Below are 22061 nucleotides of genomic sequence, written 5' to 3'. Positions count from 1 at the left end.
TCCGACTCGCACTTGCCCGGTTTTTTTTATAGGTTTTGTTAAAATTAGGCTAGGTGAACAGAAAGAGGAGTCTTTAGGACTTGGGATTTGTATGAATATCCGCTCTTGCCAGAAACGTCAAAACATTCTTGGTCTATCAAAACGTCATCTCAAATTGAAAAGCCCCGTTACGTTATAATCGGATTGAAAACAGTCCGAAAAAATCATGCTGATAAAGACATAACACAATTTGATCACTGTAATTTGAGAAATGTTAAGGTTTTCTTGAATTCAATCTACTTTCCGTACAAATCCAGAAGGAAGACTTTTGGATTGAAGCAGGTACGCCATCTACACCACCTACATACCTACAAGAAATTATCTTGTTTTGTTTTCCAACCTTCTAGGGTCAATAATCAATCAAACCGTGATATACCAAAGCCTTTATACTTTATACCCGCAACTTCCTTTGCTCAAAATTGCTATTAGGCTATATTATAATTAAGTGATTAATAATTAGTTCCGCCAATGCCATATATGGATCGCAAGTGCCGTTTTCTGATTGAGATCTTTCTTTGTAATTTAAGTAAGAAGTTAAGTAAGTAAGAATTACCGGGGCTGTAACGTATTTATAGATTATTCGATGACAATACTCACTTTTTCAACATAAATCTCACCTTATTATTCACAACGTCGGGACTTAATTACGTAAAAATTTGTTTTAAATTTACCGCCGATGTTTCGAGGACGGCGTTGTCCCCGTGGTCTCGGAGAAGACTGGCTAATGTTGAGATCAACATCTTCTAGCCGCTCGAGTTATTCGAACTACCCGCACTTGGTCCTCGAAACGTCGAGGCTAAACTTAAAACTCAATTTTACGCGATAAAGTCCCGACGTTGTGAATAATATTAAAAATGGTGAAAGTTTAAATCAGTGTTAAATCTCACCTGTAAAGCGTTGAAAGCCTGGCACCTCTTCAGCGAATGCACCTGCACATCGTCCGCGTCCTCCAACGACTGGTTCTTATCTTTCTGCGGGCTGTCGCAAATCGTCACATTCACACAGTTGTCCAAAACCTGCAGACTATTCTCGCCGCACCGGTTAAACGTTATTTGGAGTAGCGGTTTATTATTGCCGTTAATTTTAACTCTTGAAAAGGACTTGGCTGCATCTTTTCGTGTTTCGTCTTCGGTAGTCTTCAAATGTTCTATAATATTTGCCACGCCTTTGTCTAGTATTTCGTCGGTCTTGGCCGAGGCGGAGGAGGCGTCGTCTTGCATTTCTAGGAAGATGTGTTGCAGCTCTTTGCGGATAAGTTCGCGGATGAAGTCCTCGATGCCGTGTGTGTCGGTGGCCTGGTCGATCATGGGCTCACTTCGCCTCATCTCTTCAGTTGTTGTGCTATGATTAAGAATAAAGTCATGGTTTAGTTAAGACGTTCGTTAGGCGCTACCAAAGACATATGTAACTTCGTATAAGATGAATAAAGTCTAAGGAAAAAACGTGCCTCGGAAATCAAGAAAAAGTCATTCTCGGATAGATGACGCACACACCTTTAGCCTATCCTCGGCTAGATGGCGTGACGACATCGTTTCATATTTAACAATTTTAACACATAGATATCAGTGAATGGACATGGATCAAAATGATATAACAATAATAAAATCATTTATCCATATATACATTTTTTTGATAATTTTATTCATTTTGAGTTTTAGTCGTGTGTCGATAGCTGGCGGTAAATGTACTGTGACTACAAAATTTACAATGACAGGAACAGGACCCCTTTATACTATCTATTCTTTTTGGCGATACCCTTGTTTGTGATTGTCCCGAATGTCTTTATATTTCAAAAGAAGCAAAAAGCCAACGACACGAGGTGTTCCCAGGCGGTCACCCATCCAAGTACTGACCTCGCCCGACGTTGCTTAACTTCGGTGATCGGACGAGAACCGGTGTATTCAACGTGGTATGGACGTTGGCGACAATACAACCGAATATTGACATCCAAATCGGAAAAATGACGTCATAGTTAATCACATTTTGATATCTGTTCAGTTGTGTTGAGCTTCGTGGAAATCAAGGTAAAATAAGATTCACAAACGTATTGATTCAATGATAAGATTGACAATGGACATGATATAATACGTAAGAATACTACAAACAATAAGGGTCAGTTGCACCAAACCGTCTGTTACCGTTAATGCGTTCGCTAAATTTTATTGTATGTATGTATTGTATGGGAAGGGATAGATCTCTGATGCTGCCTGACGTTGATCAGTCTGTTAACTGTGGTTGGTGCAACTGGCCCTAAATCTTTGATTTAATTGATGCAAACTAGTAACCAAAGTACATATATTTAGGTATCGAAATGGACAGGGTGGAGGTATTAAAGAGTTGTATTATCAATTTTTGCAAAAAAAAAAAGCAAAAAGCCAACGACACGAGGTGTTCCCAGGCGGTCACCCATCCAAGTACTGACCTCGCCCGACGTTGCTTAACTTCGGTGATCGGACGAGAACCGGTGTATTCAACGTGGTATGGACGTTGGCGACAGAACAACTGAATATTGATATCCAGATCGAAAAATGACGTCATATTTAATCACATTTCAATATCTGTTCAGTTGTGTTGAGCTTCGTGCATATACATATAAGGATAAAATTCACAGACGTATTAATTCAATGATAAGTTGATAAGATTATCAATGGACATGATACGTTACGTAAACAATAAGACTTTGATTGATGCAAACTAGTAAACAAAGTACATATATCGAAATGGACGGGGTGGAGGTATTAACCTTTTGAACGCCAAACGGCACATCCATTTGCCGTGCCACTGACACCACGGGGGTAAAATTTAGTTTTGTGAATAAATAAAGCCAACCTAAAAGTGGGGTGTTTTTCATTAGATTTTCATCAAAAAACGATCGACGTCAAATACCGTCTTTGGCGGCGTTGTCACGATTTTGCGTTGACGTCAACTGTCGTCTGTGGCGTTCAAAAGGTTAAAGAGTTGTAGTATCAATTTCTGCAAAAAAAAAGCAAAAAGCCAACGACACGAGGTGTTCCCAGGCGGTCACCCATCCAAGTACTGACCTCGCCCGACGTTGCTTAACTTCGGTGATCGGACGAGAACCGGTGTATTCAACGTGGTATGGACGTTGGCGACAAATGGAGCGAATAACGTGATCAAATAATGACGTTATTACATCATCATACCTTTTATCAATGTCTCTTCGCCAGCTGTGATGGCGGTCCGGGTCTCTAGCTGCAAAGTTCATCTTCTTGGCTATGTTATCGCGTGCCTGGCAGAATTGGCTCCATTGAACTTCTGGAAGAAATAAAAAGGAATCACGCGTAGGGTCGCAGAAGTAAACATTTAATTTCATTAGTAAGTGTGACTGTGATCGTGCTTTTGTGTAATATTTTTTAACGTAATATACTTGTTATAAACTTATTCCACGAAAGACATTAGTAGCTGTATATATTCAAAAATATAAAATAGTGTTCTGGCTTATGGAACTGGAGATAGATACAATATCTCCCCATACATACCTGGTCGTTTCTCCCCGCTAAGATCAGGGTCTTGTGTTCGTATTTGTAGGGGGCTGTCCATAAATTACGTCATCGATTTTTTACGATTTTTGACCCCCCCTATAATCATTCAAAAATCATGCTTCAAATGACCCCACCCCCCTAATTTGAAATGACGTAATTTATGAATAGCCCCTAGGTTAGTTTCCATTAAACAAGTGACATAGCTGTTTTTATTATAGTTCGTTTTTTTAGCATTAGAAATAAGGTAAACAATCTTTATGTCTTTTAATTATAAAACACATTTTAATAATAAATTACGGCAAATATGTAACAATTATGAATCTAATACGATCATTTATATTCTTCTGCTTTCATAAGTAATAGTTTTTGATTTTTAAAAAGCGTTTTTCAATTAAAAGACATGTCAAGATCGCTTACCTTCTTGCAAGTTCTTTCTAATGCTAAAAAAACGAACTATAGTAACGTATTGTTAGAACTATCAGTGTCGAGGCGTCAACATTATCAACAGCAGGCTGAAGCATATTTAGCTAGACGGCGAACAGCTTGCATCTGATTCAGTCATTTTTAAGTAGGCAAGCCGGTGGGAATCGATTTCTACCCCGCCCCGAGGCTGATAATTACCGTTCTTCGGAAAAAGAGAACTCAGTCCGTCAGTTGCATCCGCTATTACTATCAGATATAAAGATGTTGATGATACAATGCAAATCACGCACCAAGGTTTCTTTTTCGTGTGAACAACTCATATCTTGTGTTAGTGGTTCAAGTTACATGTCAGATCACATATCAAATAAAAGGCTAAAATATATTAGATTTTTATTAAAAGTCAAACACACTGGCACCTACATGCATTATTACCATTAGAGAACAAAACAATCAAGCAAATAAGTAAAATATGGCTTAAAGTATAAGGTCTTGTTTTAGAGAGAAGCGAATGGTTTCTCATTCCACAGATAAAGGAACGGAATCTCACACACGCACATATTTAACTGAATTAAGAATGTCGCTGACAGTTTCATGTTTATACACAATTGTTAATATGTGTGGCCTCTTTCTACCATTCAATACCTATACAAGTGATCCCTGTACAAGTTTAGACTTTAGAACCTTACGACCCAGAACCTTTTCAAATCCATTAACTGGAATAAACGTTACGCATTAAGTTTGAATGATATTCTCTTAGAACATTATTATAAATCACTTATACAATTGAAAAGGTGTAGGCATTACTAAATAATTATTATGATTCCCAAATAAAACACCAGTTAGATATATACCATATTAACCCTCGCCTAGGTTAGTAAACTAATTGTTATTGTTTAATTAAATAGGTAATTGAAATACTTTAGATATTAGTCGTTAATCATAATAATAATGAGTGTCTATTGTTGCGCCTGTGAACGGGTTCCAGCAGGCGTTCTACATGACATTAAAACTCTCCAAAGGGCCTCTACGTGTTGGATCTATATCCCCACGCAAGCCTATCAAAAGACCGGGATTTATAGGCCCTTGAAATCCAAAAGGGAGAAACATGATAATATTATTTATTTTTGTATGATTATGTATAGTAAAAGGCCTACTTTTAGTTTAGTAGACACCAATTTCAATTCAACGTGAAACAAATAACATTTACAGAAAAGTAATTATGACATGAAAATGAACTCAACCTGATTCCAATCAAAAATACTTTGGACGCTAGCAATTATTGGAATTATTTGTTATTTATTGTTTTTAATATTTTTTTTATATCAACCTTGTTTATATATATGTTGGTACTGGATTTGCATATCTAACAAGAAAATGTAAGATTTATACTAAATAAGATTGCTACTAGGGATGTACCGACTAGTCGCCGACTAGTCGGGAAAGCCGACTATCCGGCCACATTTGTAGTCGGCGATTAGTCGGCGACTAGTCGGCAAAAATGGCCGATTAGTCGGCACTTTATTAGTGAAAGAAAAACAGAAAAAAAGAAACCAACAGTCAATATTTACCATATGTTTTATGTCTATTTTACCAAAATACCTATTCAGGGTGTGGAAACTTTTGTTCATATAATTCTCAGGTCGATCTCAACTGATTCTCGTGTAATTTCATGGAAGTTCTATACTTAAAGGATTTTATTATAATTCAGTTTTTGTTTTTTTTAGTGGTGGAGCCATGGGAAACTACGAGTATTAATGTTATTGCAAAATTTAGAGACTTATAAACAGGGCACGTTGCTCGTAAAGACGCTGACCACAGGGGATAGGTTCTTAACTGGCGACTACGTATGAGAAATAGAGCCTTGGAAATACCTCCTACAAGTTGTACCCACTGACGGTCTGCTCAGGATCGCAAAATAAAAAAAAAGACAGAAATTGAACGAGGAGTCTCTGAACCTGTAGAGAACACCTTTTAGCCAAGCTAATATATGAATAGCGCAACCAAAAGAGCAAAATTATTGTTTGTCACCCGAACTTATACGAAACTAATGATCTGGCCGACTAGCCGACTAATCGGCCATTCGAGCGCCGATTAGTCGGCTAGTCGGCCAAATCAATAGTCGGTACATCACTAATTGCTACCAGTAGCGCCATCGACTCGTGAAGCAAACGCTTTTAACGCATTCACTGCCACCCTCTTTTCCTGGACATTCACCAGGTGCCGCACTTTGCTGTCACTATATATTATGAACGCGTCTGTGCGTCAAAGGCACAGCGTGAAAGTTACGGTGACGCATAGTTATATGCGTTGGTGGCAGTGAATGCGTTAATAACTAATCCCAGTTACTTTGATTTCAGTCACCGTTATTCACCAATTCATTTTCCTTGCCCCTATCGCAAGACAGTAAATAACAAAAGCGTGCAAATGAGAAACTGGTGGGTGTACTAGTACTAGCGGACTGACCGTTGTCTGATGAAGATTTAAAACATCTCGAACCTGGCCGCTTGGAGTTCAGCTGGGGCAGTGACTGCTGCAAAGTGTCTACACAGTGTGAGGCTGGCTTCAGAGCAGCAATCTGGTTACTGAAAAATAAAAATCAATATTTGAAAAAGACAAAGAGCCAACGACACGAGGTGTTCCCAGGCGGTCACCCATCCAAGTACTGACCTCGCCCGACGTTGCTTAACTTCGGTGATCGGACGAGAACCGGTGTATTCAACGTGGTATGGACGTTGGCGACAGAACAACTGAATATTAACATCAACATCGGAAGAATGAAATGACATGGTTTATATAGTTACATAATTTACATCTTCAATCAATTTCCTTGTAAGTGACAGATTGAACGATCTAATCACGGCAACAAAATATCATCAATTTCATCAAGAAAATTCACAGTGACAGAGCGGCCGCATCGATGCCGCAGCAGCGCAGTACGCAGCAGTAATGCCGAAACGGTAATGCAGCTGCAGTCGCATTAGAACATGAACGTCACCTTAGATGTCTGTTCGGTTAAGTTGAGCTGCGCGTATAACCAGATTCAAAAATATTTTGTATGCATGATATGACAAAGCAATATTAGAATCAATAATTATTTGATTAGATTAGTGCACATTTTAAATAGACAACGAAGATGGAAATATGTCAATGGAGACAAAAACTATACATTTTTCCAAATCCTACAAAATGATGCAAAAAGCCAACGACACGAGGTGTTCCCAGGCGGTCACCCATCCAAGTACTGACCTCGCCCGACGTTGCTTAACTTCGGTGATCGGACGAGAACCGGTGTATTCAACGTGGTATGGACGTTGGCGACAGGGAAAACGAAAGATGTCATCCAAATCAAAAATATAAGCTTGGATATTTATTACGTAATGTCATGTCTCATGTCTTAAAGTTAGATTAGTCATGTGGCGATGTATACGTTTATGTACTTTATAGGCACACCTATACATTTTACATCTGCTGCACGTTTTTCTACACATAAACATTGTTTATTTAACCGTCTTATGTCATATTTATTGCTGCTTTATAACTGCTTTCGAATTTTAGGTAAAATCATGACTCATAATTGGTCTGTAAAGTCTGTGGCCAACGAGTATATTGATATGTCCGTGGCAATTAAATAAATACAAACAGCCATTGGATTACCAATAATAGTTAACTCTCTAACTCGACTTTTGCAAACTAATAAAATCAAAACTAATTATTAACTTTAGCTTTCTATAGATTGACGATATGCGGGGCGTTCAAAGTCCATCTTGAAGCTTGTATAATAGCAATGGTTGACAATGTTGCCATTAGGCTGCAGCCCCGCGCGTCAGTTGTCGTCTTTGGCGGTCAACGGGTCAAAAACAAAAGAAGCAAAAAGCCAACGACACGAGGTGTTCCCAGGCGGTCACCCATCCAAGTACTGACCTCGCCCGACGTTGCTTAACTTCGGTGATCGGACGAGAACCGGTGTATTCAACGTGGTATGGACGTTGGCGACCAAACAACTGAATAATATTATCCTGATCAGAAATATGACGTCATAGCGGTAAATTGTATTTAACTAAATTAGTCATTATGATAAGAATAAATTGTTCGGCATTGTTTTATGGCAGAACTATTTATAGTTTAGTTTGTGCCTCATTTTGCACCTGCGTCAATAATACTCGCCACTTTTCAACGCATCATTATAGTCCGGGAGCTGGCTGCATGAAACAAACCTCATCAAAAAATAGAATATACCTACCCTGTAGAGGTACCTGACATTTAGTAGATTCCAACGCACTTGGTCGGCCTAGGCTTAACCTGGCAGATTTTGTACAAATGGCAAAAACGTTGGACAAAAATTCATCAAAAAAAACCTCATCGAAAAATAGAATGAAACTTGTATGGTAGGATACCTGACCTTGAGGACAGTAAAAAAAAAGTGGTCGGCCTCACCTTAGCCTGGCAGTTTTTGCAGTCCGACCAGATTTATTGGGTCACGTGAGAGCTACAATTTACCTCATCGAAAAATAGAATGAAACAAACGGATTATAATAGCTAAAATAAGCCTGTTGACGTATGTCTTGGTCGGCCTCACCTTAACCTGGCAGTTTTTGCAGTCCGACCAAATTTATAAAAAAATCATCAAAATTTTTCTATAGAAAAATCGTATGAAACTTGTATGGTACGATAGCTGCCTTTGAGGACAGTAAAAAAAAAGTGGTCGGCCAAATCCTGTGTTGGCAGGTTCCTCTGTCCGACCAATTTTGTGGTACCACGTGAGAGCTACAATTTACCTCATCGAAAAATAGAATGAAACAAACGGATTATAATAGCTAAAATAAGCCTGTTGATGTATGTCTTGGTCGGCCTCACCTTAACCTGGCAGTTTTTGCAGTCCGACCAAATTTATGAAAAAATCATCAAAATTTTTCTATCGAAAAATCGTATGAAACTTGTATGGTACGATAGCTGCCTTTGAGGACAGTAAAAAAAAAATGGTCGGCCAAATCCTGTGTTTGCAGGTTCCTGTGTCCGACCAATTTTGTGGTACCACGAGAGAGCTACAATTTACCTCATCGAAAAATAGAATGAAACAAACGGATTATAATAGCTTAAATAAGCCTGTTGACGTATGTCTTGGTCGGCCTCACCTTAACCTGGCAGTTTTTGCAGTCCGGCCAAATTTATAAAAAAATCATCAAAAAATTTTTATCGAAAAATCGTGTGAAACTTGTATGGTACGATAGCTGCCTTTGAGGACAGTAATAAAAAAAGTGGTTGGCCAAATCCTGTGTTGGCAGGTTCCTGTGTCCGACCAATTTTGTGGTACCACGTGAGAGCTACAATTTACCTCATCGAAAAATAGAATGAAACAAACGGATTATAATACCTAAAATAAACCTGTTGACGTATGGCTTGGTCGGCCTCACCGTAGCCTGGCAGTTTTTGCAGTCCGACCAAATTTGTGATACCACGTGACAGCTAGAATAGGACCACACATGCTGTATTCCATACGCATCATGACTTTGTGTACCTATCTGATGGGCGGGCGTATATGAAACGCCTTCTTGTACGTGCAGGTGATCCAGGTATACACCAAAGCTTAGTTTTCAATCGAACACTTGTAATATAAGAGGAAAAACTGCACGTGATCCTTCCAAAATTTAAATAAATGGTAAAATGTTCCTCCACGATGTTCTCAACGGGCATCTAGACTGCGTTGGATTGCTGTCACAGTTAGGGCTCCGCGCTCCCACGCGCCGAACTCGTCACACCACACTATTCCATATTCCCTGTCATCGTACCAATTATGGCCAAAATTCTATTCTATTAAATTCTGAGTAGAATCGCACGTATCTATAATAAATCGTTCCATAATAAACCAAAACATTGACCCTTTCTTCTCCTCCAGACGTGTTTTCAAATCACAAATTGCAAAGCAACTGTAGTCACGCACTATCACACCCACTTACACACATACACCCACCCACACACACACACACACACACACACACACACACACACACGAACACATAAATTCCAATAAATGCATACAAACTAATAGATTCGCTCGTTTATGTAGGTAATGTATGTATTTTTATTTTACTATTTTTTATTTATTGTTTACGCAAAATTAGAGCTATACCTACTATTTTAGGATTTTTTTTCCAGTTTACAGTTATTATTAATTTTTTCGCTTTTTCCTTGTACCTTAAAGACTTACAAATTAAGTTATATTTACGATTCTTGTACAGCACAAGTTACAAGTCTACCCACAGATGATTTTTTATTATGTATAAATTACAGGAAGTTCTGTTATTGGCTATGCTATAAGTTCTCATGTTTTTTGTATATTATTTAATGTAAACGCTGTTGAACTTCTCAATAAATATAAATAAATAAAAATACACAAGATAACCTCACATATATTAAGTGATTATCTTATTGTTATTTCTTCGACTCGCAAAGGCGTTATGTGTCCTTCAAACCATTTGATCTTATACATTTCATCTCTTAATGTCCAGCCACAATGTGTTGCATCAAATTTGATGCAAGTGGATTCTGCCGCACACTGCCACATTGAATTTATGAAAGCCGCCCGTAACAAGCCATACGTCAACAGGGTTATTTTAGCTATTATAATCCGTTTGTTTCATTCTATTTTTCGATGTGGTAAATTGTAACTCTCACGTGGTACCACAAAATTGGTCGGAGACAGGAACCTGCCAACTCAGGATTTGGCCGACCATTTTTTTTTACTGTCCTCAAAAGCAGCTATCGTACCATACAAGTTTCATACGATTTTTCGATATAAATTTTTTGATGATTTTTTCATAAATTTGGTCGGACTGCAAAAACTGCCAGGTTAAGGTAAGGCCGACCAAGACATACGTCAACAGGCTTATTTTAGCTATTATAATCCGTTTGTTTCATTCTATTTTTCGATGAGGTAAATTGTAGCTCTCACGTGGTACCACAAAATTGGTCGGGCAGAGGAACCTGCCAACACAGGATTTGGCCGACCACTTTTTTTTTACTGTCCTCAAAGGCAGCTATCGTACCATACAAGTTTCATACGATTTTTCGATAAAAAAAAATTGATGATTTTTTTATAAATTTGGTCGGACTGCAAAAACTGCCAGGTTAAGGTGAGGCCGACCAAGACATACGTCAACAGGCTTATTTTATCTATTATAATCCGTTTGTTTCATTCTATTTTTCGATGAGGTAAATTGTAGCTCTTACGTGGTACCACAAAATTGGTCGGACACAGGAACCTGCCAACACAGGATTTGGCCGACCACTTTTTTTTACTGTCCTCAAAGGCAGCTATCGTACCATACAAGTTTCATACGATTTTTCGATAAAAAAATTTTGATGATTTTTTCATAAATTTGGTCGGACTGCAAAAACTGCCAGGTTAAGGTGAGGCCGACCAAGACATACGTCAACAGGCTTATTTAAGCTATTATAATCCGTTTGTTTCATTCTATTTTTCGATGAGGTAAATTGTAGCTCTCACGTGGTACCACAAAATTGGTCGGACACAGGAACCTGCAAACACAGGATTTGGCCGACCATTTTTTTATTACTGTCCTCAAAGGCAGCTATCGTACCATACAAGTTTCATACGATTTATCGATAAAAATTTTTTGATGATTTTTTTATAAATCTGGTCGGACTGCAAAAACTGCCAGGTTAAGGTGAGGCCGACCAAGACATACGTCAACAGGCTTATTTTAGCTATTATAATCCGTTTGTTTCATTCTATTTTTCGATGAGGTAAATTGTAGCTCTCACGTGACCCAATAAATCTGGTCGGACTGCAAAAACTGCCAGGCTAAGGTGAGGCCGACCACTTTTTTTTTACTGTCCTCAAGGTCAGGTATCCTACCATACAAGTTTCATTCTATTTTTCGATGAGGTTTTTTTTGGTGAATTTTTGTCCAACGTTTTTGCCATTTGTACAAAATCTGCCAGGTTAAGCCTAGGCCGACCAAGTGCGTTGGAATCTACTAAATGTCAGGTACCTCTACAGGGTAGGTATATTCTATTTTTTGATGAGGTTTGTTTCATGCAGCCGGCTCCCGGACTATTATATTGAATTTATAAAAATGGACACTTGAACGGTCAAGTTTTATACATATGTATACACAAAAGGGTAAGCACACCATTGCATTAGGTAGGTATTAAAAATAAATAGCAAAAGGCCAACGACACGAGGTGTTCCCAGGCGGTCACCCATCCAAGTACTGACCTCGCCCGACGTTGCTTAACTTCGGTGATCGGACGAGAACCGGTGTATTCAACGTGGTATGGACGTTGGCGACCAAACAACTGAATGTTGACTTTTAGATCAGCCATGGAGCATGACGTCATCCTCATTTTCATACATACTTACATCGGTGTCTGGATTATTTTTAGGTACTCATTTGTATAACATTGTTTATCTCGTACTCGTATTTTAAAAACCGTAAACAACGTCCTACAACACAACAACAACGCAACAGCGTCCTAGCCATGATCGCGGACCGGATGGACTGCCCCTACATCAATCACTGTATAAGTGTGTAAAGTGTGCACGTACGGGGGCCGTCCCAGTAGGTGTAATTAACTAGCGTATTTTATATAATTTAATGTAATTTTTAATTTAATTGTAATTGTAATGTATATTTTAATCTTATGTTAATATAATTTGTATAGTGTTGTGTGTAATATTATGTATACTGTGTGGACCATTGCATTCTGTAAATAAAATGATTATGATTATGTAAAAGAATGTGGTGATTGGAAATCAATATTTTCTGAAAACTTTGCTTATAGAAAATACCACCTTTACATACCGATTATTCTCTGGCAAAGACATGGATCGCTCGGTTTTCCTATTGGCTTCGAAGATCCACTTCTCATGTATGGCGACCAACGGTTTAACATTGACGTTGGCAAGTATGTCCTCTTCAATCTTATACTTCACTTTGCTCGCAGCTTCGGAGTTTTGTGACGTTTTGTACGACCAAGAATTTGTCCGGTCTCTATTCGTGTCAGATGTTACAGGTGATTCTGGAAGGTCAACTCTGCAAAAAAAATACAAACCTAACCATAGAGGAAATAGAAATATGAACGTTTATAGAGGTAACTATTTCATATTTGATATGACACAATGATGTAACTCAAAACAATATAGAAATGGTTGTATGTTACAATGTAAAAGCCTGCCGAAAAAATTCCGAAAATGCCGAAGGAATTCAAAATAATTTAAATTGTAGGGTAATTTCGATAATTCACTCTTCTCATATGTATTAGGATTCACCTAAATGCAAGTAACATATATTATTGTTTTCTTTACCTCCTTAGTCCCATATAACTGTCAGTGTCAGCATCCGGCGACTGCTCCTTTGAACCGTTCTCCGAGAGACGATTAGATGGTGTCACATTGATATTCTCAGACGAATGATTGTTGCCTACTTCCGATGGATCATTGATATCGCCCGCTAAAATAAAAGTTAAAATTAAAGTCACAGTTATAAGTCTTGGTTGGCTAAAGTAGTCTTAATTCAAGAAAAAAAAAATTAGAAATTGTAAAATAAACTGTATTGCTACCAATAATTACGCGTCACATTGTCACGAAAATAATAAACTGAGGCAAAAAAAGCCAACGACACGAGGTGTTCCCAGGCGGTCACCCATCCAAGTACTGACCTCGCCCGACGTTGCTTAACTTCGGTGATCGGACGAGAACCGGTGTATTCAACGTGGTATGGACGTTGGCGACAGAACAACTGAATAATACTATCCTGATCAGAAATATGACGTCACAGTAGTGAAATCAAGTAAAATGTTTTTGACTAAATTAGTCATTATGATAATAATAAGTTGTTTGGCATTGTTTTATGGCAGGACTATAGTTTAGTGCCCCTTTGGCGCACATAAGACTGCTGCGTCAAAAATACTCGCCAGTTTTTAAACGCAGCATTATACTGTATTTACCAAAATGGACACTTGAACAGTCAAGTTTTATATATATACAAAAGGCACGCCATTGCATTAGGTAGGTATGAAAAAAAAATAGCAAAAAGCCAACGGCACGAGGTGTTCCCAGGCGGTCACCCATCCAAGTACTGACCTCGCCTGACGTTGCTTAACTTCGGTGATCGGACGAGAACCGGTGTATTCAACGTGGTATGGACGTTGGCGACAATACAACTGAATATTGACATCCAGATCGGAGAATGACGTCATTATTATTTACTTAATTTATAAATGTCAGTTCGGTTGTATTGAGCTGCGTGTTATATGTACATATACGTCGTTGTGTGGTGCGTACATACAGCTGGCAAACGAAATTGCTAAAACAAATTAAGTTATCTGATTATGAGCACTCACCTCTGTCATTAGATAATTTACCAATAGCTTGTCTTAAAACTTCCACATTCTTGTCACAGACAGTCAACTCTCCAGACAGCCAGGCATTTTTTCTTAATTTATTACTACGTGCTATAGGCGTCGTAGGCAAGCTATAATTTTTTATATCAAAATTGTACGACGACCGCCCACTGACCTTATCCTTCGGCAACGACTTTAGACAGTTTAGATTGTACTCAGGTACTTTAATGTGAAGCGGTTTGTAAGATTTAGGGGTGAAGCTTCTGCTCAGTTTGGCCGCCGGTCTCTCCACGCCACTATGGTCTTTAACGCTATCGTCTGTGATGGTAAAGTTGCGTGTGCGATTATCGGGACTGTAGATACTGCAGTATTCAGTGGAGTCGCTCCTGTGCAACTTGTTGGGAGTGCCGATGTCTTTCATCCGCGCCCGTATCTTTGCTATGGGGGTGGAGCAGGCGCTAGAGTAATCCTTCTCCGGTAGATGCTCGTATTTTAGAACGGGGCGCTCTTCGTCGTCTGAAACGTAACATTTTTGTGGCAAGTCGGATGTGGCGAACGACCTCTTTTCTACACTTTCATATACGGGGCTCTCGCTCTTGCTATAATCTTTTTCACTCTCAGTTGAGCTGTCTTTATTGTGGATGTCGGCTTGAAGCTGGATATTTTGTTGAACGGGACTCAAGCATTCAGAGTCTGTAGGAGACGTGTCCCATGCGACGCTGCTAAAGTTGGATTTCTTCTTTGAAATCCGCGCTGGTATTACTATGTAGTCCATCTTGTCGATGTCGTTCTGTAAGAAAACGGTTTTATATTTAATGCCATCTGTAGGTAGTGTAGCGAACTGATTGCTTAGGGTCGTGGTATTCCACCTATTCAATTTCTTTGCGCAATACACATGTATTACGCCTCACATTTTCCTTTAATGAGAGAGTGAGACGCACTGATACTGGACAAAGAAATTGGAGAGGTGGAATAACACCCTTAGCTACAAAACAAAACGTCGATAATAGATAACATTATAATGCAAAACTGGAAGACGTGGATAATCTTGCTTTGATAGTTTAAACATTTCTCTATGATGTACGAGGCGAATCGCCTGATGGTACGCGATTATCGTCGCCCATGGACACCCGCAACACCAGAAATTTTATTTATTGTTTAGGTTTCAGAACTGATGTCGTAAAAATAAATTCGCTAACCTGAATGTTTGACAAAAAATACTAGGTATGTACATATGTACTTAGGTGGGTATATCATTAGGAATTGCCAAAAATATTAATAGAAGCAAAAAGCCAACGACACGAGGTGTTCCCAGGCGGTCACCCATCCAAGTACTGACCTCGCCCGACGTTGCTTAACTTCGGTGATCGGACGAGAACCGGTGTATTCAACGTGGTATGGACGTTGGCGACAATACAACCGAATATTGACATCCAGATCGAAAAATGACGTCATAGTTATTTACATTTCAATGTCAATGTCTGTTCAGTTATGTTAGGCTATGTACATATACAAAAAAGATTCACAGGACTTTAAGATTAACATGATACGAAACCTACAACTCGTACAATGAATAACTTTTTAATTTGATTGGTGCAAACTACCTAGCTGAAAATGAAAGTGGACCAGTGTTATCAATCTCTGCAAAAAAGAAGCAAAAAGCCAACGACACGAGGTGTTCCCAGGCGGTCACCCATCCAAGTACTGACCTCGCCCGACGTTGCTTAACTTCGGTGATCGGACGAGAACCGGTGTATTCAACGTGGTATGGACGTTGGCGACAGAACAACTGAATAATATCATCCTGATCAGAAATATGACGTCATAGCGGTAAATTGTTCAGCATTGTTTTATGGCAGAACTATAGCTTAGTGCCTCATTTTGTGCAAATATAAGACTGCTGCGTCAAAAATACTCATCATCATTATACTGTACAAGTATGTATTTATAAAAGTGCACACTTGAACAGGCAAGTTCTATAAATAAACAAAAGAGTATAAGCACCCCATTGATTAATATGGTATTAAAAAAAATTGCAAAAAGCCAACGACACGAGGTGTTCCCAGGCGGTCACCCATCCAAGTACTGACCTCGCCCGACGTTGCTTAACTTCGGTGATCGGACGAGAACCGGTGTATTCAACGTGGTATGGACGTTGGCGACCAAACAACTGAATATTGAAAACTATATCAGAAAATATGACGTAATAGTTTTTTCTGTCCTCCAGCCGGAAAGCATAAAATTTCGGCATCTGCCCCAAACGAAATTGCCGCTTTCCGTCGTCGTACAAATGTCGTTAACACAATACATAACAGCCACGATCCCAACTCGCGTCTTATGTATCTTTCACTTCCATCTATGGAGCATATAGCTCTAACGACTCCTCCCTGGACGGCCAATAAAGGCAAGACAGAGCTGAAAGTCCTCTCAGTCCTCTTGGGGTCCACTGCGACTGACGAAGACAGATCACCCCTACCTATGTTTTTTTCTCAGCCATTCAACTATTGTTTGGGAATTTTGGGAGCTCCTCTGTTTTAGAATTATTAATTCTATATCTATACAAGTCTGTCGAATCACTAGGCCTTATAGCCTCATGTGCCCATGACCGTGATGTAAAGGTTCAAAATTGATAAAGCATAAATGTAATAATAATGACGATGTATTTGTATAAATTTAACGAGGGGGACAGCGCGTACGCAGTCCCCACTACCAAAAATTACGCATCCGAGTTATCCACATTAGGGATAATCGCAAGGGTCAACCCAACCGCAGTGCAATGGAAGAGTCTCGCCCTGGGGGAACCGCCTTCTTGATCACGGTATCCCCTATGCCAGGTAAGTATGAGTTCACTACAGTACGGCCGGAGGGTCCCTAAACCGGGAAAAATCTTAACACCGCGATGTACGATTCCCAAGCGGAGAGCACAGCGACATCTAACGGGAAATTCGGTAGCTAACGATTCTATGGCGTTTGATAAGTACGGGTATCGTCATTAAGAGAGGGGCCACGCACACGACAATATGTCGTGCGTTAGTGTTATTTTAAATTTAAAATTCTTACTTATTTAACCCATATAGTCAAGCTTCTGTTTACTTTCCAATTTTATTTTCTTTTTCGCCAATGTGTTAAACTGGATTATGGACCTTCCAAACCTGACGTAGCACTTCACATGAAACAGCGAAATGCTATACATGGAAGTATTCTGTCCGCTCAATTATGACCCAACGCAAACTACCCCGCGATAGGCGGTACTTACAAACTGCTCGATTGGCAATCTCAGTACGACCGAGATGACAGTCAGTGACAAATGGCTAAATTGATTTATAAAAACAACGTTTCTTTGTAATTAAAAATATATTCATGTGTCGTGAAGTGGTGCAGAAGTTATTTTAGTTCATACCAAGGACAGTGGAATCACTTTTCACTTGTAGTAAACAGATAACTTCAGTAGAATTTGGAAAAAACATGACGATTTGTTTTCAATACTACCGTGCTAAGCTAAAACGTAACAACTGCATACGACTTTCATAACAACATACGACTTTTTAAATTGCGAGGATAATAGGGATGGTGTTATGCTAAATGAAGTAGACTATTTTATTAACTTGTGTTTGGTTTAGGTATTTTCTATATAATTATAAATGTAGTAATAAATTCCTTCTTACAGATTTGTATTTTCCTTTTTTATTTCATGAGATGGAGCTATAAAAAAACTACCTAGTTATTTCAAATTAATAATCAAATTTGGTATTGTCATTTTACATTACTTTCCATTCAGATTTCCACAAGATGCTATTCGCAGAGAACTATGGAAAAAAGCTGTCCAATTAGAGAGACCTGAAATTGAGCGGATGTCTGGCAAGATATCTAGAATATGTTCTATTCATGAGATATAACCCGTGAGATAATCATACCCGGTCTCCTATATGTAGATACATTTTTCCTATCATGCTTTCACTGAATTAATTTAACAAATACAAACATTATCTGAAAATGTTGATCATTTGAATCCACCCTCTACTGTCACATTTATGTAGGTTCTCTCTCAAGCCATTTCCGACAGTAGAAAAGAGCGGCAAACATATTAACTCACATTATAGACGGGTCTAACGCGAATTATATTCAATTACCTTGATTTACCGACGTATATCAGTTTCGTTTCGTATAATGTGAGTTAATATGTGTTCAAAACGCGAAAGTTTAAAATATTATAAGAGCGGCAAATTTAGAAAATGTAAGCGCGCGAACGGATGTGGTCCTATACAAAATTTTAATTTTGCACCTTTTTCTACTGACAAACTTGCTTGACCGGCTATATACATATAAAATATTCTGAACTGAAAGTGGGGATTTATTGTGACTCCGCCTGTTCAAATATTTTTGACCCGATTCGTGTTCCCATGTAAATTTTGCAGACTGTATAGCCAGTCCTATTTCTAAGATCAAGCTCGCCATACATTTACTTTGGCGTACTTGATCTTAGAAAAACGGACAGACTATACCTGAACGTGACTTCGCACTGCCATGCAGATTGATAATAAAATATACAAAATACTTATCATAGCGGAATACATTTATACAACAATGATATATTTACTTATGTTGAGTTAGTCTGTCATGTCATAACAACATTTTAACTAGTTATATTTTAATCTGCATTAAATTATTATACGTGAATTATTTGACTGGTTCTTCACTGTATGGCATAAACCTATCCCTGTCCAAGTCATATTCTAATCAAATATGAACCGCGATCTCTAAGCGGCCAGTACGTACAGCAAGAAGGTTATTAGCGGATTAATGTCGCTGATTGGTAGTTATTGACATTATATGCATTTCATCTACACTTAGCTATGTACCATTAGTGTAATAAAGATGACTATTATTTCGTTTACCAGCTTTGATTACAGGCTCTGTAAACGCGTCGTCTTATTTGAATGTAGGCGTAATTGTGTATGTGTGCTAATTTGGCCCGAGAATTTGAACGGTAATGTTCCTAAAGGCGGTATCCTTAGTTATATATGATCGCAGACATGAAAACGTAGAGTGGACAGACTCTACACTTCTTTGTAAAAAATATTATTCGTTATGAGAATGTAGTTAGTCAATTAAGCGTGCCAGGATTTTAAAATGTGTAGAGATGAAATTGCGATTATTTATATTTATAATGTTAAAAAAAGCTTTACTGCAAAAAAAAAATTGTCTCAACAATTACAACTGACAATTAGCCGGGTTCACACAGAGCGGGTATAAGCGCGTGGCAATTTCCTTGCGGACACGGCCAGCTGTAGACGTGCCTCAGCCGAGGTAATGCGTAATGGCTCCTCTACACGATGGCCCAGCGCCGGCCACTCCAAGGGACGCATTATTTTACGCGTTAGAGGGAGCAAGTGATATTGCTATCTTATTCTACCGCATGGCTGCGTATCTTGGAGTGGCCGGTGCTGGGCCATCGTGTAGAGGAGCCATAAACCTAATCGCAATTATCGCAAAGACATAACCACCGATGGGCAGTTAAAGAATGTATTGCTGTTAATACGTACCTTGACCGTCTGCAGTATGTTCTGCAACTTCTCAAGGTCAATGCGCTCGGATCGCTCAAGTCTCATTCCGTCTTGCAGCAACGCTAGGAGGCTGCCCGGATACGTGCCGTCTTGCGGCAAGGGCATGCCCGCTTTCCACAGCGTATATTGCTCCTTTAGCTTCTCGTAGGTTAGTGTGTTCCAAGGAATCTTAGCTGGAAAATTAATAATTGCTTGTTAAGGTACTGTGAGTGCCGTAGAAAATCTGCGTTTAACTGTGTTTGTAACGGGTATCATGTAATGTGATATAAAAATGGGGCCCAATTAAAAATAAGACAAACCTAAGTTTTGAATGTATCTTTCAAATTTTCAATAATGGAACAATACAAAAATTATGTATGTTTAGGTTTGGTTTAATTTTTTTTAATAACCATAATGAAGTTTAATCAATTAGTCTTGATAAACTTTCATAAAGGCTCGTATAATATATTGGCACTTGCCGACTTCGTCCACGAACAACTTTGTATTCCATATGACGATACAGTGAACGCCGATACAGCTAGCGCCATCTATGATAACTTATAAGATCTTCTTACCGTTACAGCTCTCCCACAGTATCAAACACAGCGAATACACGTCGCTCTTGCTGCAAGGATACACATTCCCTTCTTCATTGGGCTCGAATAACTCCGGGGCGTGCCAATAATATGCTTCTGACTCCTCGTAAACCTTGTATGGCTTCGCCACCGCGTTACCCCTCATGTACGTTTCGGAGGCGTGCTGGGATATTAGAGGCTCGCTTTCTTGGTTGTTGTGACTGGTTTCTAAAAGCAACGTTAGATGGCGTTGTTCTACAATCAACTGCATCACTTTGATTTGAGGGAATTATAACAATTTTTAAGGGTGGTATTCCAGATGGAACAGATGTCCAATTTCTTTGTCCAATGTTTATTGCGTCTTACATTTTGTTTAATGAGAGAGTGAGACGCACTGACATTGGACAGGTGGAATAGCACCCTTAGATAATACCTACTTCAGACGAAAGTATTTCTTGTTTTATAATAATTATAATAGCTGATGTACACAGTTAGCTTCAGAGATAACTGACCCCTACTTGCATAGAAACATTAGAAACTTGTTTAAATATGAATCAATTGCCACTTCATTTATCAATATCGGCACAGAAGTTTTTATGCTCACGGCACAAAATAATATAACTTATACTTGGTTATACATAGACTGCTAATATCATAACATTTGCCACAGTTGGATAAAACCTTTGTACAAAAGGTGTTTCAACCAATTAAATAATTTATAAATTAAAATAGCAAAAAGCCAACGACACGAGGTGTTCCCAGGCGGTCACCCATCCAAGTACTGACCTCGCCCGACGTTGCTTAACTTCGGTGATCGGACGAGAACCGGTGTATTCAACGTGGTATGGACGTTGGCGACAGAACAACTGAATTACGTTATTCCGATCAGAAATATGACGTCATGATCATGAAATTATTGAACCAAAAAGAATAGATAGTACATATAAAGGGTGTGTCATAGTAAATGTTGTAGTCACTGTAAATTTACTGCCATCTATCGACACACGACTATAACTCAAAATAAACACGTATAAAATTATCAAAAAATGAATATATATGGATAAATGATTTTATTATTTTTATATAATTTTGACCCATGTTTATTCACTGATATCTATGTGTTAAAATTGTTAAATATGAAACGGTGTCGTCACGCCATCTAGCCGAGCATAGGCCAAAGGTGTGTGCGCCATCTATCCGAGAATGACTTTTTCTTGATTTCCGAGGCACGTTTTTTTCTTAGACTTTATTCATCTTATACGAAGTTACATATGTCTTTGATTGAACTAAATAACGATGAATGCGCAGGATAGATGGCGCTGTAAACGTTTAAAAGATTTTTAGTGCTCAAAATATGCTTGTTTAGTCTTCTTATCAATGTGGCTTTGTATCATGTTTTGCGGAAGATGTATCACAGACTCCAGAGACTTTTCAAGGGTCTCAGTTGAAACCATTATAATCTGTGGAGATTAACCGCATTAGTCATTTTGATTATGATTAGTGATTTTGTGTTTGATTTTCGTCCTATGGAAAACACAAAACTGTAGTTTTGTGCCTCGTTTCGTTTTGCATATGTACTTAAATTAAGAACTTATAATATATGCCTATAGATT

At 38.7% G+C, this 22061-nt stretch overlaps 1 protein-coding gene and 14 non-coding genes across 15 annotated transcripts in view; all 15 read right to left on the bottom strand.

Annotated features, from left to right (window-relative positions):
* Positions 1-22061, bottom strand: part of LOC134669549 (uncharacterized) — a 45141-nt gene that overhangs the window by 4463 nt on the left and 18617 nt on the right. The window contains exons 6-13 of the mRNA XM_063527155.1: positions 20449-20676; positions 19874-20067; positions 14331-15120; positions 13294-13438; positions 12791-13021; positions 6429-6547; positions 3204-3315; positions 927-1380 (exon numbers count right to left, since the gene is read on the bottom strand). Of these exons, the coding sequence (XP_063383225.1) occupies positions 927-1380; positions 3204-3315; positions 6429-6547; positions 12791-13021; positions 13294-13438; positions 14331-15120; positions 19874-20067; positions 20449-20676 (2273 nt within the window). The remainder of the gene's footprint in view (positions 1-926; positions 1381-3203; positions 3316-6428; positions 6548-12790; positions 13022-13293; positions 13439-14330; positions 15121-19873; positions 20068-20448; positions 20677-22061) is intronic.
* Positions 1844-1962, bottom strand: LOC134669726 (5S ribosomal RNA). Its single transcript, XR_010098956.1, has one exon. It is a non-coding gene; the product is annotated as a 5S ribosomal RNA (ribosomal RNA).
* Positions 2413-2531, bottom strand: LOC134669724 (5S ribosomal RNA). The gene has a single exon (XR_010098954.1). It is a non-coding gene; the product is annotated as a 5S ribosomal RNA (ribosomal RNA).
* On the bottom strand, positions 3032-3150 carry LOC134669723 (5S ribosomal RNA). The gene has a single exon (XR_010098953.1). It is a non-coding gene; the product is annotated as a 5S ribosomal RNA (ribosomal RNA).
* LOC134669722 (5S ribosomal RNA) lies at positions 6584-6702 on the bottom strand. The gene has a single exon (XR_010098952.1). It is a non-coding gene; the product is annotated as a 5S ribosomal RNA (ribosomal RNA).
* On the bottom strand, positions 7163-7281 carry LOC134669721 (5S ribosomal RNA). Its single transcript, XR_010098951.1, has one exon. It is a non-coding gene; the product is annotated as a 5S ribosomal RNA (ribosomal RNA).
* On the bottom strand, positions 7838-7956 carry LOC134669720 (5S ribosomal RNA). Its single transcript, XR_010098950.1, has one exon. It is a non-coding gene; the product is annotated as a 5S ribosomal RNA (ribosomal RNA).
* LOC134669713 (5S ribosomal RNA) lies at positions 12156-12274 on the bottom strand. The gene has a single exon (XR_010098944.1). It is a non-coding gene; the product is annotated as a 5S ribosomal RNA (ribosomal RNA).
* LOC134669719 (5S ribosomal RNA) lies at positions 13598-13716 on the bottom strand. The gene has a single exon (XR_010098949.1). It is a non-coding gene; the product is annotated as a 5S ribosomal RNA (ribosomal RNA).
* LOC134669733 (5S ribosomal RNA) lies at positions 14022-14140 on the bottom strand. Its single transcript, XR_010098963.1, has one exon. It is a non-coding gene; the product is annotated as a 5S ribosomal RNA (ribosomal RNA).
* LOC134669718 (5S ribosomal RNA) lies at positions 15621-15739 on the bottom strand. The gene has a single exon (XR_010098948.1). It is a non-coding gene; the product is annotated as a 5S ribosomal RNA (ribosomal RNA).
* On the bottom strand, positions 15991-16109 carry LOC134669717 (5S ribosomal RNA). The gene has a single exon (XR_010098947.1). It is a non-coding gene; the product is annotated as a 5S ribosomal RNA (ribosomal RNA).
* LOC134669716 (5S ribosomal RNA) lies at positions 16372-16490 on the bottom strand. The gene has a single exon (XR_010098946.1). It is a non-coding gene; the product is annotated as a 5S ribosomal RNA (ribosomal RNA).
* LOC134669738 (U1 spliceosomal RNA) lies at positions 17011-17172 on the bottom strand. Its single transcript, XR_010098967.1, has one exon. It is a non-coding gene; the product is annotated as a U1 spliceosomal RNA (small nuclear RNA).
* LOC134669714 (5S ribosomal RNA) lies at positions 21186-21304 on the bottom strand. The gene has a single exon (XR_010098945.1). It is a non-coding gene; the product is annotated as a 5S ribosomal RNA (ribosomal RNA).

Source organism: Cydia fagiglandana, chromosome 12, assembly GCF_963556715.1.
Source record: "Cydia fagiglandana chromosome 12, ilCydFagi1.1, whole genome shotgun sequence".
Lineage (NCBI taxonomy): Eukaryota > Metazoa > Arthropoda > Insecta > Lepidoptera > Tortricidae > Cydia > Cydia fagiglandana.
Note: the sequence above shows the minus strand (reverse complement) of the source record. Positions and strands in the feature narration are given on the sequence as shown.